Here is an 18,656-nt window from a genome sequence, read left to right on the forward strand (position 1 = left end):
TTATTGTGCTGTCAGGATATAGTGACAGTGTCAGCAAATATGAAAAATGAAAAAATAAATCCAGAAAGTTTACTTTACTACTAATGAAACCTCTTTCAACAACAATAATTGCTGTTTGGATTGAACAGTACACAGAAATCCTCCTACCATCCTTTTCCTCAGATGCAGGTTCTCACTCACTCTCTCTCTATCTCTGTCACACGCACGCATGCACGCACACACACACACACACACACACACACACACACACACACACACACACACACACACACACAAACCCATTGCATACATAGCCTACACAATGACTGATTCCTTCCCTGTTTTTATACAAGCTGAGCTGAAATCTCTCATCCTCCCTTTCTGAAAATAGATAATGATGCTCGTTTCACAGCTCAAAGAAGTCATTAATGTGTGACACATCCAATATCAAAGCACTGCAGAGTGCGCCCCCCTCCTGACCACTAACGGGCACAACCTCGTTAAGGCGGCGGGGACATGAATTAATCATTAGTCCACCCAGTAATAGGGCAAGAAATTGTTAGCAGCATCAGTTGTTGTGAGAAATGTCCTTTTTAATTGCTTGAAAGTATAAAGCTCCTTACAAATATTTCATCTCATTACAGGATCACCATCAAATTTACTCCCCCAGATAAAGTGAGGGACATGCTACCTCCTATGTACCAGCATCCAGTCTCTTTCACAGATATGTTGAGACTGGCAAAGTGAGAAATAGGAAGAAATGTTGGTAAGTCAGATATGACAAGGACAGATTTGTGTGTGTTCAAATGAGACCATAGAAGAGCATAGAGCTTTATAGCTGTGATATAAATGTATTCCCAAAATGTATTAAAAAATACACTAAAGTACATCCTGAACACATAGATAGCATAAACTGTCCCAGCACCAAAGGTACAAATCTCTATTGACTTGAATTTCCTTTCATAGGTCTCATCCTCCTGTTTACTAAGCACTGAGAGCATCATTTTTATTTCTTTTATATTTTTTAGTGGGACTAACAGAAATGAACGTTCATCCTGGAGTTCCACAAATGTGAAAAAGGTGGGCAGCTTACTACTTTCTCTAATGCCCTGCTATAAATGCCACATGGATATTGTTATTATGGTCTTGTATGCTAGTTGTTTTTGTATTTGCTGCACCCTGTGGAAAAGCCTTAGGTTTCGATTACTTTATAATTGACTGAGAGTGGAGTTTCTCTGACCCTGGGCTATAAGGTAATGTCTTGTACTTTGCAGAAGTTATTAAGTTGCCTGCAGTGAAAAAAGGAGTATAAAAGTCACCCATTATTGGTGGTCAGATGCCATAGCGATTCATATAAGTGAGAAAAAAAATGTCCAATCCCTTCTGTGCAAAAAGAATCTTCTAAGGGAATAAAAGACCAAAGGCACACAGTAGCATATCCACCATCGTCTCCCAGGATTTTGTGTCAAAAGAAGGAACAATAATTAAAAGTTCAGCTGATGATGATGAAGCACAGTAGCTACTGAAAAGGAATTGTTTTGTTCACTAACCTCCCCATGCCTGTTATCAGGTCCTGAGGTTTTGTAAAATACATTTTAAAAAGTCTCCTAGCAACCATGACTGGTAGTACTATTGCGGAGTGGTTTAATCTGTCCATAGAGGGCAAGACAGAGCTGTCTGGTTTAGTAAGTGGACCTAAAATCATTTTGACTGAGCATTAACCTGTGATGAAATAGCATCTGATATGATTTGCATTGGATCCTGCTGTAATTCAGATTCAGACTTTTTTTTTCTACAGGTAATCCATTTGCAGCCCACCCAGTCTATACACAACATTTACTACATCAGAGCTCACAAGGCAAGGATCAACACATGGAATAACAAGCAGCAGTAATTGACCTTTTTTTTTTTTGTACTTAATGTAACACAATTAATGTTACAGTTAATGCTCTTTAGGAAAGACGACTTCTGAATACCTTTGCAGAGTCTTATTGGGGCACAATCCAAATAAAAAAGGTTTATTTTCATTCTAGCTCAGTAATTCAGTGACGGTCATTATTAACGGTAGTGAATCAGTGAATCTGTACTTTGTATTGTTAGGCGTTCACAATTTCACTCAATCTCTACCACTGCAGCTTTCTCATCGGCCATTTTCACCAGTGTGAATATATATATATATATACATATATATACATATAAATATACATATATATATGTATATATATATATATATATATACATATATACAGTTTACATATATATAGTTCAGAGCATTTTGCATACATCGTCATTGTGAAGCCATTATGCAATCAAAATAGCGAGTATACAGAATTGCATATATTGAGTCTGAGCAAAAGTTTTGCTGAGCTGTAAAGAAGAGCTTTGCGTTATTTGTTTTAAGCTGGCTCTGATTAGTGCTAGAATGTTAGCATGCTAATAGCTGTACTTATAGCTTCAATATATGGTGAACATGCTAAATTTGCCAAACATCAGCATGATAGTTTTGTCAAGATATTAGCAACTAGCTCAAAGCACCGCTGTGCAAGGGTCTACAGCCTCACAGAGCTGCTACATGGCATGGCGACTGTGTGGACTCTTGTTCAATGCTTTTGTACTTAGCTGTGCTCTAAAGGAGAGCTTAACACACGTTTTAAATATTCACTCTGTTGCATCTATAATCCTCTTCAGGAGTGTGCTGTCAGTTCTCCAAAAGTGAATTCATTAAGAGCTATTCTCACAGTACTCTAACGTTAGTAGAGTATTGTAATGGTTCTGTTAAGTGGCACTTTACAAACATTATGCCAGCAGACTGTGAGGTCGCTAACATGGTCATGCAGGTTTTTGGAGGCATATCAAACAAGACAGCATACAAACATACATAATTTTAACGTCCAAGTGTGCAGTCTCAGTGAGATATAAATTAAATCTTTGCAGCTTTATGAGCCAAATCTACAGGCAATGAGGCAATGCAACACATGCAAGCTGAAGCCATCTTGCTATTGTGTGGCCTGTTTGTTTAATCCAACTTCTATGTCTGCCACAAAAGTGGGCAATTTGCAAGCTGCAAGTGCTGTTGATATAAAATGTTGAAGTAGGGTTGGCCTATTCCCACAATGCATCCCCACCTTTCCTCCTTCTCTCCCACTTTTGGTTGTTTGAAGTGCGGGTTGGAGAGCTGTACCAGGAGTATCATTCACTGTAATGGTGGAGCAGTCCTCCTCCACAGCCCTCACTTAGATCACTTAATCCACTTCAACAGTCCAGCGCTGTGCTCTGTGTGAACACAGCACGTTCACAATACAGGGTGAGACAGAGACTTGCATTGACCTGTCAGCTTGCACTAAAATGCCACACTAAAACACTTGAAACCCTTGCTTCCCAGCTCACTTAATATAGATGTGGAGTATGCCTGCCACACAACGAGTCAAAATCCAGAGCTTGTTTGGCGACACACTGTGCTTTAAAGAGGACATAGATGATTAATTGTGCTTATTACTGTGGTATTAGTGTTGTCCATATCATTCACTACTGGTACTATTAAACCTGGGCATTGTTTAAACAATATACAATATAGTTTCAATTCTCCTAAAGGTATAATATGTAGTATTATCCTAAAAAGCAATGATTAAACTAATACAAAACTGATCCTTCTCAATCATCCCTTATGACCCACTAGAAGTGTGTGGTGTTGTCTTTATCTGCAGAGGCCATTTTCTCTTTTCTTATTATTTTGAGGTGGACAGTGGGTCTAACCCCTAGCCTACTTCTACATTTAATTCTGCCTCTGAATCCTCTTTACATTTATGCAGGAGGCAGATGCTTCAATATAAAGTATCTACATCATATCTGTGAGTTCATTCCAATGACTTGATTAGCAGTTAAAACAAATATTCCGGCTATTATCACTTTGTCTACCGTCACTACAAACTATCACAAACCTATATCAACAGCCAGAGAGAGAGAGACAGTGCAGCAATGGTCAAGCAAGCTAGAGAGTGAATGAAGAGAGGGAGCTCAGTGAATTCAAAGCAGTAAATCAGAGAAATAAAACAGTATTTTCTGATTAATTTAAGGTGGTTATATTCAAAGCATAAATAAACAAACATGCACTCACTCCTCTGCACAACCCTGCTTGACGATGCTGCATTGTTGGATTATGAGTGAACGCAGAGCATCATCCTGTCTTTGTGTTTGTTGATAAAACTGACACACTGCCTTACACCCTGTGTGTCAGTATGAGACACTGAAGGTGAGGGCCGTAACAAAGTAGCAGCTGAGAATGAGAGGGATGCTCAGTCTGCACATTATTATTGCTTAGTGAAACGAAAGAGAATGATGTGTCAGTAGATTTAGCAGTAAGCTGAAAGGAAATAAATCCAAGGACAAACTACAGTAGAAGTTCTTGTTTTGTTATTTTATAAGTATAAGACAGTGCTAAGTTTTTCCCATGGCAGAAAGCAATGATCTAAATGAAATGCCTGCTGTGACTGACAACAGGCCGTGGCCTGTGTAATTGGTAATAGTATTAGACTGTCAAGGAAACCATCATAATATTAATGCCCTGGGCATGTACAGAAAATAGGCAGGTTGTTAATGAGTCTGTTAACAGGTTGCCATATACAAATGTGTAAATTGAGATTTGAAATACGGAAAGACCAGTGGACAAGTGAGGCATTGGGTCATGAACATGTAATGCCTTTTTTCAGGAGGGAAGGAATCTGCTGTCACTGATTGTAGGTTAACCCTTGTCTCTAATCCATTTTACCAACAATCCATTTTTCATCAAATACAGTACCATCGATAGTCTTCAGAGATACAGACAATCCTTCTTTGATACACATTGTAGCACCACAGAGGGAAACAAGGTCATTTCCTTCAGCTAGGCAACTGGAAAGGAGTCAAAATATTTACTTTCAAGCTAAATGTTTTTTAGATGAACATGGGGCACAAGCTGCATGTCCCACAGAAATGCACAGTGGTGGAAGGTAACTAAGTACTTAAAGTTAAATTCCGTTGTAAAATCATCCAAGGATCTTTTTAGGCAAATTCGGTCATCAAATAAGCCATCGCAGGGAGCAGGGGGCAGGGAGCAGGGAGCAGGGGGCAGGAGGTGTGTGTTGCCGGAAGACACAAAGTGTGTGCAGGCACAGAACTGGAACTTAAAGTAAAGAGAGACAGGATGGTTTGTGTTTGTATCCTTCCCGGCTGTGAAACAAAAAGGAGGCTTAAAACCCAGAAACTTTTCATAGGATGACTGTGCTCTGATAAACCAGTGGCTTATTGTTTTGAATCTGGACATTGAGACACCGATCGAGATGCTTAGAGAGAGGGATTACCATGTCTGCCACAAGCCACGTTTACGTGTTTTGCTGGAATAAATCATAAATGGGCTCCTTCCCTTTGGATTGTATTTGGTATTTGACTTTAATGGAGCAGCTTGTACTGGGGCCAGTAGGTAAGTCTTTCAAAACACTCTTTTAGTACAATCCGTGTTCACATACTATGTTGTTGATGCTTTGGTTAAGGTGAAGGGAGTCTTATCATACTACTGCAGAGGTTTGGTGTTATTTGGAGCAGTATTAGTGGTTAAAAAAACCACCTTAATGAGCTCAACTTGCCTCCCCGAGCTTATCCGCCTTATCCGCTAGAATCCATCTCTCTGGAAAATCTACGTTAATAGTTCATACACGAAAAAAAAATGTCTCAATGGCTTATTTGATGACCGAATTTGCCTAAAAATACCCAGGGATGATTTTACACCGGAATTTCACTTGAAGTACAATTAACTTTACTCGAGTAATTCCATTTCGTGTTAGTCTCTACTTCTACTCTAATACATTTGAGGCATTGCTAATTGATAGCTGAAGTTACTACTTCACAGATTCGGATTAATAACACAATATATAATCAACAACTAAATTATGATGTATTTGAATGGGTTAAGATCAGTCTATATTGAACCCCAGGGGAAGCTACCTAGCAGTATGTACAATACTAAAAATTGCTTTACCCGCTGCAACATTAAAGTGGTGTTATACAGTAAAACATCAATAATTACAATCCTATATTAAAATATGAAAAAGAAAATTGTCCATTCTGCATAAGTACTTTTACTTTTGGATCTTTAAGTTTATATTGATGAGAGTACTTTTACTTAAATATCCCTTATTGTAAGAAGTGAGATTTCCTTTGTCTTTCTGATTATGGCAGGTCAAAGTGCTATATAAATACGCTGAAAGTATCAAAGTGCTCAATCCACAGAGAAATGCACACAGACCTTATTCAGAAACTGTGCTTTAAAATGACTCATCAGGACTTCTGTAAGGTTGTAATGTCACAACTATACTATATATAGGTACAAAGTGTGGTTATAGTGATGTTACAGTCATTCCCCGGCTGCAATGATGGTGCAGAGATACAGAGCACAGATGCAGAAGACTCTGAGATGCTGGCCAATCAGAGCAGACTGGATTTTTTCAGGAGGGCGGCTTAAAGAGAGCGTTTCAGACAGAGGTTGAATACAGGTATATTCAAACATACAGTATGAAAAAAATGTTTTTTGAGTATTAAAGCATATAAACATGTTCTTACAGAAACCCAAAATACAAGTATGAACCTGAAAACTAGCATAATATGTCCCCTTTAAGTAATGTTTTGAATGACTTTTATTTGAAACAGATAATGTATACCCGGTGGAATTGCTACCTTTACTTAAGTAAGAAATATCTGAGTACTTCTTTCCCAACTGGATCTAATTTTCTTCAACATCTTGGCAAAGAATCACTGTAACAGAACTTCTCAGACAAAAATTCTCCACACAATAATTTAATAAAATCGACCACAGACTATAGAAAAAAAGACCAAAGGCATTTTGTATTGAAGAGAAAAGGAAAAAAAAAACTCAACTAAACAGGAAGTTTCTTTCCACTGTAAGCTTGAATTATTACATGTTCACAGTAAATGTATAAGACCTTCATGGATCAAGCTAAGTGCTCTACACATCAGTATTGTATAATATAATTTCTGTATCAGGTCTAACTTATAGCAACAGATGAGACAAGTGACATTGAGGTTTTACTCTTGACATTAGCGCAACTATAACCAAAGTGTATTTTATATTTCTCCATTATTAATGAGACTGTAGGTTGCACAGTAGCTATTTAATACAGAATGTGCAGATTTTATGACTCATTCAAGAGTAGAAAATGCAGCTGAGCAGTCAATGAGAGCAAGATGACCAAATTATCATTTAAATTTGAAAGCATAGCTGACTGCAGCAAACAGACATGTTTCAGATTTAAAAATACAGGACAGAATAAGGCAAACCAATATCATGACCAGTCCTTCAGAATGTACAGTGTCACTGTGTGTGTGTGTGTGTGTGTGTGTGTGTGTGTGTGTGTGTGTTTGTGTCAAATAAATTACAAAGATATCAGTCATAACAGTGTGATATCTTACAAATGGTCCCTCTAGTATCAAAGTCATTGGACGTTTCTCTTAAAGAGTTAACTTTGTTGCAAAATGTCCCTTTGCATTCACACCAGTGGTCATTTCTTTAACTCAAACCTACATAATGTATTGATTTTGGAAATACAGAAAGAAATGGCAATCTTAATATAGGCTTCTCCTTGGCATTTAACTTAAGAAGGACATGCTCGGAAACTGAGAGAAGAGTTAATACTTGTAGTATCCTAGGCTGACACAAATTCATCTTTTTCCAATTTTAATATACATATCTGATTATTAAGACCTTACAGTAAAATACTCAGACAGGTAGTTAGAAGTATGGTTATGAGCACTGCACTCTTCATCAGTTTGAAAAGTGAACCATTAAACACATGTTTGTCCTCTTGATCTTCTAAAGGCCGTCAGTACTGACACAGGGTGCTGTTGTGATTGGTTTTAGGCTATCACATCAGTAAGAATAGTACAACAACCTACAGCCTTCTTATTATTTTAACCCCATAAATATCAATACCCGGAGGCCTTTCTCTGTTTGATGCCCATTATGCCTTCTTGATTTGCAGGTTGAGGATGCACTCAAAAGGGGCTAAAACTAGAAGATAAAGCTATAATATGCAACTCCTGTGAATAGTGATATTTTAGTAATACATTAATCAGCCTAAAAAAACTTGGTGAAGGGAAATGATGGATCCCACAAGGGTTATATCGCCATCTGCTATACCAGGATGTAAAATGATTATGTTTAAGAATGATCAACCAGATAGTTAAAATGGTTGTTTGGGTTAAGATTGGGGAAAGTTGGTGTTCGGTTATGTGATCACAGAATGTGGCAGGGACTTACATCACCAATAACAGCTGATGTGTTGTGTTTTTAGATGTATATGTCTTCCTGGCTGTAGGCAGCTGTGCATTTGGGATGGGTTTGCAGCACAAACACAATAGCAACAAGAACAAAGCTTCAAAGCAGAAAATAAAAGTACAGTAAAGAATATTGATAATAACTTCTGGTTAATGGCACCGGTCTTCTAATAATCAGACTGAAACAGCAGTAGCCATTAATAGTGTATTTCATGTATATGTGTTCAGCACAGCAGTAGGCATAAAGACATATGGATAATCTGGGTTACCTTTTGCGTTAATTTGCTCAGGATTGATCTTTTTTTATTCATTTTTTAAATAAAATCCATCCTTATATGTTGCACTGAAAACCTGTAATTTAAAAAGAAAAAACACTCCAACGGTCCATCACGTTTCATCTCTGTGTTGAACACTCAACGTGACAAAATGGAGCCAGAAAACGCAGCAGCATAAAGGCACTGTGTTATTTCTACAAGCCATTAGAAGTAAATCCAAGAGAAATCACGAGCTGAACACTGGTTTTTCAGTGTCCAAAGGTCCAATAAAAAAAATATTGGCAGGAAATAGAGGGCTGGTTGACCTCCAAACACCACACAAACAGCTTCACCAAAATCTGTCACACAGAGTCCAGTGAGCATCCAGAGTCTGAACTGAGAGGGCAGAACCAAGTGCACAGGTCACACAGTAGTGAGGGCACTCAGGGCAACGTTTGTTTGTTTGTTTGTTCAACACCCACAGAAAACACACACAGACACACACACTCACACACACACACACACACACACACGCACACACACACACACACACACACACACACACACACACACACACACACACACACACACACACACACACAGATACATTCATACAGTGACTGAGCCCACACCCACTCAGAATTATGAGAGAAAATAAATAAAAATATTGAATGAACAGAGTAGGTAGAAAATATATTTTACAAGATAACAGACACAAGCTGCATTTAAAGGAATAGTTTGACATTGTGGGAAATTAGATTTGCCAAGCGTAAGTTGAGAAAATCAATACAAGTCTCATGTGTGAACGGTAAACATGAAGCTACAGCAAGCAGCTCTTGGGCCCTTTTGGGAAAAAAAGCCTTTCTTGGTGTTATCCTGACTTTTCCTTTTTAATCTAAGCACTCTCTGCTCTGTGTGGTGTCTTTTTTTTAATGAGATTATTTAATAAAATCAATCAATCAATCAATTAATCAATCTTAGCATAAAGACTGGAAACAAAGGGGGAAAGCTAGCCTGGCTCTTCCAAAGGTTAACAAAAACTGTTACCAGCACCTCTACTCACTAATGAACATGATGTACCTTGTTTATTTATTCACTATGTACAGCATGCATTAGTGTGAAATGTCAATTTGTCACATGTGGAATACTGATTGAGGCAAACCCAACAAACAAAAAGTGTCTTATAACAATTAAAAAAAGGCAAATTTGGTATGAGGTATTACAGGCACACCTCATTCACTGTTCATACATATAACCACGCAAAGTAACACACTGTAATTGTAATAATCCACAGATTGATAACTGTAGAAATTGCAAGCAAAGGAAATAAGGTGACTTAGTATAAGACCGCTAAATTACACGCAGGAAGAAAGACCAGGGTGGTGGATGGTTCCCAAAACAATCAGTTTCAATCAGTGTTTGTGTCCCAGAGCTAAACCACAACATTTCTTTTCTAATCCTAGCCAAGTCGCTTTGGTGCGTAACCCTTACCTTAACCCTCACCATTTGCTTCTTAAACGTAATGGTTGTAGTCCACTTAGGGTAGCTGTCTTACAGCATTAAATAGAATATATTTTGTCAAATAAAGGTATTATGCAAGTCCATTCCGTTATATTTCGTAAGATATCATTAATTTCTGTGCAACAAACCTGTTGATATCCCTACATTGGGTATTAACACGCAGTGCCTGAAGGGAAGAATGAGACAGATCCAAAATGTAAAAAATAACAATACTGAATACTGAGTATGAATCACATAATTAATAAAAGCTGTGCAACTCAATCAAAACATAAACAAATCTCTTTTATGCAAATATCCACTGTATGTTGTTACTGAATAAAGTTTTGGATAAACTTTCTTGTGTTTGTTGTGTGCATTTAAAGAAATGAATGCTACATGCCTTAAAGATACTGCTGTGGGAGCAGTATGTAAGTATGTGGAATACGACTGGCAGATAAAAGTTAAGGTTTTGAAGTGAAATTTCTCCTGTGATATTTACATCAAGCCAAAAGCTCTGCGGGTGCGCACAGCTTATGTGCTTCATGTAGCAACTTTAATTTGATATAATGGGCAAGCTCTGCAACCGTGTCAAATCACGCACACAGCCCATGTATTTTTGCTGTTAGCCCCCCCCCTCCAAACACTGCTTCTGATTCTTTTTAAGCCTTCAGGTACACACAAAATACGAAGGAAAGAATGTAAACGACAACGCTCGTCCTGTAGCTGCTCGTGCAAATGTGTTTTAAAAAAAAGAAAAGAACTTTAAAAGTGTAAAGGAATGTTATCTTGCCAACAGCATCCTCTCTAGATTCAGTGCACATGGACATCCATTCATCCCCACAACAACACAAAGCCACTCAGTAATATACATTATATATATTTATATTAAAAAAAATCTCTGTGCTTGGTTCTGCGTGTTCATTTTGATCCATGATCAGCGAAAAGGTCAAAAAAGGTCTCTGTCCAAGAAAGGCTGAGTCTGTTTGGTTAGTTCCATTCAAATTCCGTTTTATACACATTAAAAATTGTACATTGGTGGTAGGAGACAGCGTGGAGTGCCTGGGTGGAAGGACGGCCTTGCCCCTCCTAGTAATTGACCTCGTAGACAGTTGCTTTCTTATCTCCTGAGCCCGTCACAATGTACTTATCATCTATTGAGATGTCACAGCTCAGCACTGAGGACGACTCCTTTGACTGTAAGGGGAATAAAAGATGTGGAAATGTGAAAAGTGCACTCCAGACTGAGAAAATGCCTAAAGGGGATGGAGGCCATTTGTTTGACAGACAGGTGTTGAACAGAAGATATGATTTATTTCTCCGTCGAGTCCACAATATCTCTAAAGATTAAATTTGAGTGACGCACTTAGCTACCACTGCAACTTTATCTTTTTTTTTCAAGACCATGATGAAGGCGTCTCCTTATTTTTATTGACAGCCTTTCTCAGAAAAGCTGAAAGGTGTTGCTCAAAGACGTTCCCATGAAATCAGTAACCTCCTGGTTTATTAGACTGTACTGTATTTGGCCTCTCAGCTGCCTGCATGTTTATGTTCTTGTGATAAGTTGCTCCAAACTTACCTGGAATATGCTGGCACCATACGGGGTTCTCCATGCGTTGAGCAGATTGTCTTTTCCTGTGCTCACAAACCACTTCCCTGCAGAGAATGACAAACAACATTAGGCCACATTAAGAAATATCCTCCCCACATCTTAAACATGTCTGAATTACTCAAGCGATTCAGTATAGTAGTAGTAGTTAAGGGAGCTAACACTTACTCTGACTGAGCCATGCATTCCCATTCAAACAGATTGTTGTATCAGATTTTTAAAAAATACCAGAAAACATATTTTTCTCAAATAAAAGCCAAAGTTATCGTCATAGACACTGACACTAATGGACACAGACATATTAAAGCTGAATCTATTTCATAATCTGGACTGAGGGTTTAGCTGATGATTGAAATGACAGTTAATCAGTCAGCACAACAACTGACTCTAATGCTGCGTTCAGACCGTGTGCGGTAGACACGTTGAAATCGCAAGAAAAGTGAGTAACGCACAGCTCGATCATATTTGGACATTATATGAACACTTGTGCAGACACACTCGTAATCTGTTTGACTCTCTAAAGCTGAACTGCAGCTCTGATTACAACAAAGTGTTGAAACATGTTATGTCAATGTCATAAGAAAAATAACATGATGAAGATAATGTATTCTGTGGGCAACGGGGGCGAGACTAGAGAGCTTCTGCTTCTCCCGCTGTCCCTTTCGGTCATGTGAATTGTATGATTTAAACTAAGATAATGTGTAATGATGATTGATCTAACTGACATGCCCGAAAAAAACAAATAAATAGATAAACCCGCCTATAAAAACGTTTTTCACCTCGCACCTTGGAGGCGTTGGAGGCCTTGGAATTGGGAGGGGCATGAGAAAAAGCACCGCCCGTCTTGAAATCGTGTATGTAGATTGACTTTGTACGTAAACTCGCTGCTTCAATTCGGTCTGTCGTTTTCGGTTTGAACACACTATTACAAAGGTTGCCTTGCTTTGACATTTGACTTACCCTCTTAACAAATTTGGATGTTGAACAACTATATGTATACAGTATGTATATATATATAATATCACCTTAGTTATCATGTATATCTGTTGCAGTTAATTGATTTGATCAGTATAATCATAGTGAGAAATAATGACTCACTGAACACAACTATCACTTGCTTTAGGTTGAAATTTAAAAAAGGGTGTAGATAAGGTAACTCTCAGTCACACAATAATATATTCAGTGCAGTCAAAGTTGTAACTGAGTGAAAATGTTCCACGCCAGCTTGAAAAATGACGTTTAATTCTGCTTCCTACTTTCTCAGAGGCATTGCTGTGTCTATGAGTCACGTTCTAGCAGTTCTTCAAAATAAAAGTCCTCTGCTACTTTTACGGGGAGGACAAATGCACATTGCTTCACCCCTGGGATCTGCACCCAGGCTCCATGCTAACACCTGCTGATTCAGAAGTCTTCACTACAAAAAAGTAATTACGTCTCATGTAGTGTACGTCTCATAAATCGGTCCAGCATGATTTCTGGCTGAACAATGCCCACCTTCATTTAAATTGTAAATGTTGTAATCGCGTCTCCAACACAAAGCTGACACATTTAGTCACATTCCCATTTCCTTTGCATGTAGCACTATTAACCTGCAGCAAATTGTCATTTTCTAAACAACAGGAAACAACAGGAATACAGAAAAGCGACAGCTCTCATCAGTTAACACATCATTTGATTAACAAGTCAATTTCCCTGATAATTGGTACATATATTAATTTCCTTCCTTTTCAAAAACACTGATAGAAACAATACAAAAATGCCTTAATAGATTTGTTGATGCTTACCACAGTGAGCGAATCTGAGTGAGAGCACACAACTTTCATGCAGGTGGAGCTGGTACTTGTCAGGTTTGGTGACATGTAGAACCTCCACATTATTGTTCTCCATCCCAACTGCCAGCCACTCGCCCGTTGGACAGTATCCCAGTGAAAAGATCTGCATGGAAACCCAACAGTTCTGGTAGTGATTTGTCTTATAGTTTATATAAAAAGGAATACACAATAATCTTGTCTAATCTTGTATGTTTGTCTGTGTGGGGTTAGGGTTAGGGTGGCTGCTGATATTAACATATCTATGTATGCTGGCAAAAGTCCACTGTGTTTTTCTACACCACCATAAGCATTTAATTTGAATCTGTCAAAACAGATGGCTGTTTCAGTTTCTAAAATGGTATTAGGTATGCACCAGTCCTGTGCCAGCAGCGTTTATACATCTTGGAATGCAATTTTTTTTTGGCCAACACAAATGTATTTCTTGTTCTTGTCTAAATTGCTGTTGTTAAACTCGCTGATTCTGTTTTCGGTGTGGGAGGGGGCGGGTATTATTGGAGAGCATTAGCACTCAATTGGCTATGTCTCTCCCTGTCTGCCATGCCCTCTCTGAGCTCTCTTTAATGCTCCCTCACCTCCTCCTGTGCACACCGAGATTGTGAAATGGGTCTTTTCAGGAAAATTGCAGTAATGCTCTATTATTGCTACTCTTCTCCTCACCTAAAAAAAACTCATAACTGTCAGTGTTTTTAGTGTTAAAGCTATTTGAGCGGATAACCAGAGAACAGTCTGGCCTTTATGGAAGGTTAAATGTTCTTAACTGAGCTTAAAATAATAATAAAAAAGTAGTACAAAAGCAAACTTACATGCAACTTAAGACCTGTACACTAATTCCAGTCTATTCCTACAAAAGCTATGATCCATACAGACATTTAGCATGCATACAGTGACATCAGCGGTTCATCAGCTGGTTTAAGTGTTCATGCTCTTATAACAGTGGCAGTTGTAGTTGTAGCACTCATGGAAAGGGTGTGTTTGTGTGTAGAAAGTGTCTTGTTTACCTGGGAGGTGAAGTCGTGCTGCTGCAGCTGCCGTCCCTCTCTCAGGTCCCAGGACCGCACGGTGTTATCCAGGCCTCCAGTCCATAGCTTGGTCCCATCATTAGAGATGTCTATACAGCTGGCTCCGTCGGTGTGGCCTTGGAACTGCCTGCAGACAAACAGTCAGACAAACCCATATAACAACAATAAAAAAGTGCAGGCACTCAGGTGGGTTTGAAGAAGTTAAAAACCGCTTTATTTTAGTGGGTACAATTAAAAAAACACAGATGTGTCCGCTCTGGCCTTCTACAACAGTAGAGCTTTTATCAGATAACAGGATACATAAGTTGGTTGAATGCCATTGGTTGTCGTAGCTATTTTATGTTCAATTACATCAGTAGCCAACAACTGGTTTAACGCTACACATTCAGTACCATCCATAACTAATCAAAACCCTCACACATCGCCCTCCTCAGTTCCTTACCTAACCAGAGTCTGGTTGTGAAGGTCCCACACGGCTATGTTTCCGTCAGAGCAGCAGGAAAAGCAGACCTTGGAGTCCGGGCTGATGGCCAGAGCATAGCACGCAGGTGCTGACGAAGTTAGCTCCGCCTTGATTCGTGGAGTTGGAGTAGCCAAATCCCAGATTGATAAAGTACTTGCCTCGCCCCCGACAATAAGAGTCCGCCCATCCGGAAGTAGCCGACAGGATCGAATGTAGTTATCTCTGTTCTGATGTGAAAGAAGTAGTTTTGTGCTGTCAGTATCAATGCATAAGGCAGTTGCTGTAAGTAACAGGTAAAACAATAGAAAACATGTGTTTTAACCATATATGAAGTAAGATTGCACTTATGTAAGGGTCTTTGCACTCACAAGGCAGTCCAGCTGGGATACAGGAGTCTTGTTTCCCGGGTGACTGATGTCCCACACCTTGACGCAGCCCTTGCCACCGGTGTAGACATGACGCGTCGGGTTACTGATGGTGACAGCACACACCACCTCCCCGTGGCTGAGAGTATTGATTTGTCGTGCGTGGCGCGGGATGCCAGGGCCGATCAATGCGTCCGGGGGGAAAGGCACAGGCTGCATTTGTCCATCAGCGCTCACATGAAAGGAGTAGGCTCTAGAAGAAAAGAAAAGGGTTATTTAGATATTAGAGAGGTGAGTAAAGGTATATGCAGATGTAACAAAGAAGGGGAAATAAATGGGGATTTATTCAACGGGAAGGTAACATACGGTTTTCCACCAGGAATGCCAGACAGGTTGGGAGGAAGGCCAGGGACACGTATGTGGTGGTGAGGATCAAATCCCACCTAGAGAATATAAGAAGAAGTTTAGAATACAATTCAACAGATGACAAAAACTAGAGCTGTCAGCAGCTGATATCTGTTTGAATTCATCTTTTAAACAAGAAATGAACTGGCTTTTGCAGCTTGTATACTGTATGTCCTGAATGCTGTTTTCTGTATTAAGACCCCATAAATTACAAAGCACTAGTTCTGTAAACAGGTGAAAAGACGTCTAGGTGTCTAGTATAGTGCCAGGCAAACATAAAAGTAAGATTTTTAGACATCCAAGTTATATGTGTTGTTGAGGAAGGTTCTAATAATGACAATATACAGTAGTCAACTAATACGTATATAATCTTGATGCTTTTGACCTGCAAATCACCAAATAAATGTTGACCGAGCATCCATCAAAGATAACATTTCTGCTACCTAATAAAAATAATACTTTCTCACTCACAGCACCTTTTTCCATATGTTTAGAAGATCTAGGATAATTTCAGCTGATCACACATATTAACAACAAAAGCATATTACATATGTGACTGTGAGTGTTTGGGTACCACTTGTGTGCGTCCATAAGCTGCCACTGCAGCAGCAGCCACCGCGCTCATCTGTGGAGAAATGTTATGCAGGCCGGTGTAGGCTGCTCCGGCTCCACTCAGCTCTCCGTTCATACCAGGGTGGGGAACCATTCCAAAGGGACTGGGGTACGAGCAGGGCACTGCCAACGGCGTACGGAGACCAGGAGCTACAGGACAAAACACCGTATGATACAGGTTGTGACATTTGCATATGAGGTTAGACGCCTGTTTTTGAGAAGCTACGTTTTTGGTTTCCAATCTACTTTAGTCAATTTACTTTAGTCAAACGTCTTACTGATTCATATCCACCATATTACTGATGCACTGATGCACACAGAGAAGTTTTATATTCTGTTTGCACACTCACCCAGCGTCTCGACTCCTGGCGGTTTGACATGTGCAGACCTCAGGCCCGGGGTGGAGGCACTGCTGGGTGTCGGGGCGTCAGAGCGGGACGTGGGGGTGCTGGACTTGGACACAGGCGTGGTGGACTTCTCATTCTACAACACAAAAAGAGCTTGAAATCTTAATGACAAAAGGTTTAATCACTAGTCCAAACAGTGACCCTCTTTGCGGAAAGGTTTTAGAGCTAAAACACACTCGCAGCCATTTATAAATTTAATAGCGGAGCAGAAACTTTTAAATAATACAGGAGCTATTCATGCTGTGACTGAGTTCATGACTCATAAAATTGATATTCTATTAAAAATGTATAAAACGCTTTCTGCTCCGGATATTATCCAGGGTTGATCCCCTTCATTTTGCTCTGTATTTTCATTTTGCTTATGGTTTATCATCTTCTGTCTACTTTAACACCTTCATTCTCTTCTATACCTTACTTACGAGGATCACAGTTTTCTGAATGCCTTAAAAGAGAAAACCGCACTGAGAAGTGATGAGAAGAAGATCAGACGTATATTATTACCCCAATGACTCACCAGATTAATCTCTTTGGATTTGGATGAAGGTGTGCTGCTTGAGGAGGCGATGGAGGACGGACTCAGAGGAGCATCCTTCTTCAGTAGGCGACTCTTGTCCACTCCATTCTCCCGAGGCGAGTGGGCAGGACTTCCTCTAGGAGATGTTGGATCCTGTGGCGGGTGAGCACAGGCAAAGATGAGAGGGTAAGATGGATTTTATTTTTTTAACACAATAGCGACCATGCTGCTAAACTGTGTTGTACCTCATTGGAGACGTCCACTACCAAGTTGTCATCGCTCTTCTCTCCATCACTTTCCTGGGATGGACATAGAAGACACACACTTGAGTTTTACTCTGCAGTGAAAATATTTTGGAACCATTTTTGTCCTAGATTTACACAAACTAATACAGTACATTTCACTTTCTGAGGTGTCATTAGGGATGTGAATCAAGAAGTAAATAAAGATAATAAAACAGTCACGTTGACGCTGAAAACCTGTGTAGGCCGACTCTTTTTCACACAGAAAATAGATCAGGGATCAATAAAGGAATCGATAAAGAATTGGACTGATGAAGCACAATCGAAAACATTGCAACCATTCGCCATCAGTAAAAATACAGATGATCAGTGCTTTTATCAAATCAATATCGCATTTATGTGATAGCACATAAAATAGGAAAAAAGGGGTGATCATAAAATCAAGAATTAAATCAATGCTCTGAGAGAAGACCATCAAGACTATTTTAATCATTCCTCTGGCATTACTCCATTTATATTTTTGATGTTCAATTATCAGATAAAGTGGTTCCACTGTGTCTGCAGATGGCTCATCTGGCTGAAGTAAAAATCAGAAACTGCAACAACCCCAGTTCAAATCCAAGCTACGACCTTCGACGTGTCAGATGTCTCTCTGCTGTCCAAAAAAATAAATAAATGGGGTTTGATTGTGGGTCATGTGAGATAACCTCACATACGGTCTGTCAGGCTCCCTTTGTTCTGTTGTGGATTTTGTTGGCACTCTTTTCTCTAAAATGGTGAATATATGTTTCAATATTGGCAAGAAGTGTAGCTAATGTGGTTATGTATATCCTGCCTTACCTTAGGAAATAACAGGTAACAATAGGAAATATACTTATTAAGTCAGAAAAGGTAACAATTATATTGACTCACATAGCGTGTAGAGGCCAACTCCTTATCATCTGTCTTCTGTTTCTTGCTGTCGGAGGAGTAATCGCTTGAACTCCTGTGTTTCTCCCGGGTCCGAAAACTCGCCAAGGGAGACACAGATGAGCTCTGGAAGAAACAAGTCTTTATTTGTAATGCAATGTATGTTTAAATGTATTTTGACCACCTTTATCTTTATGCCTTAGAAGCAGGTGTAACTGCTTTAGACA

The 18,656-nt window shown here is 39.3% G+C and overlaps 1 protein-coding gene across 1 annotated transcript in view; it reads right to left on the bottom strand.

The window, feature by feature from the left end:
* Window positions 1–11,141: 11,141 nt before the first annotated feature.
* The window catches only part of LOC310946562 (transducin-like enhancer protein 4), a gene marked incomplete at both ends in the record, with an annotated part of 33,581 nt that continues 26,066 nt past the window's right edge, over window positions 11,142–18,656 (bottom strand). Inside the window, 12 exons of the mRNA XM_083913063.1 lie at window positions 11,142–11,249; window positions 11,632–11,708; window positions 13,446–13,596; window positions 14,492–14,639; window positions 14,955–15,202; window positions 15,344–15,593; window positions 15,707–15,783; window positions 16,320–16,507; window positions 16,708–16,840; window positions 17,279–17,431; window positions 17,524–17,577; window positions 18,433–18,555. Coding sequence (XP_083769189.1) covers window positions 11,142–11,249; window positions 11,632–11,708; window positions 13,446–13,596; window positions 14,492–14,639; window positions 14,955–15,202; window positions 15,344–15,593; window positions 15,707–15,783; window positions 16,320–16,507; window positions 16,708–16,840; window positions 17,279–17,431; window positions 17,524–17,577; window positions 18,433–18,555 — 1,710 coding nt within the window. The remainder of the gene's footprint in view (window positions 11,250–11,631; window positions 11,709–13,445; window positions 13,597–14,491; window positions 14,640–14,954; window positions 15,203–15,343; window positions 15,594–15,706; window positions 15,784–16,319; window positions 16,508–16,707; window positions 16,841–17,278; window positions 17,432–17,523; window positions 17,578–18,432; window positions 18,556–18,656) is intronic.

The sequence above is a fragment of the Echiichthys vipera genome (genome assembly GCF_963691815.1).
Source record: "Echiichthys vipera genome assembly, chromosome: 4".
NCBI classification, from domain to species: Eukaryota; Metazoa; Chordata; class Actinopteri; order Perciformes; family Trachinidae; genus Echiichthys; species Echiichthys vipera.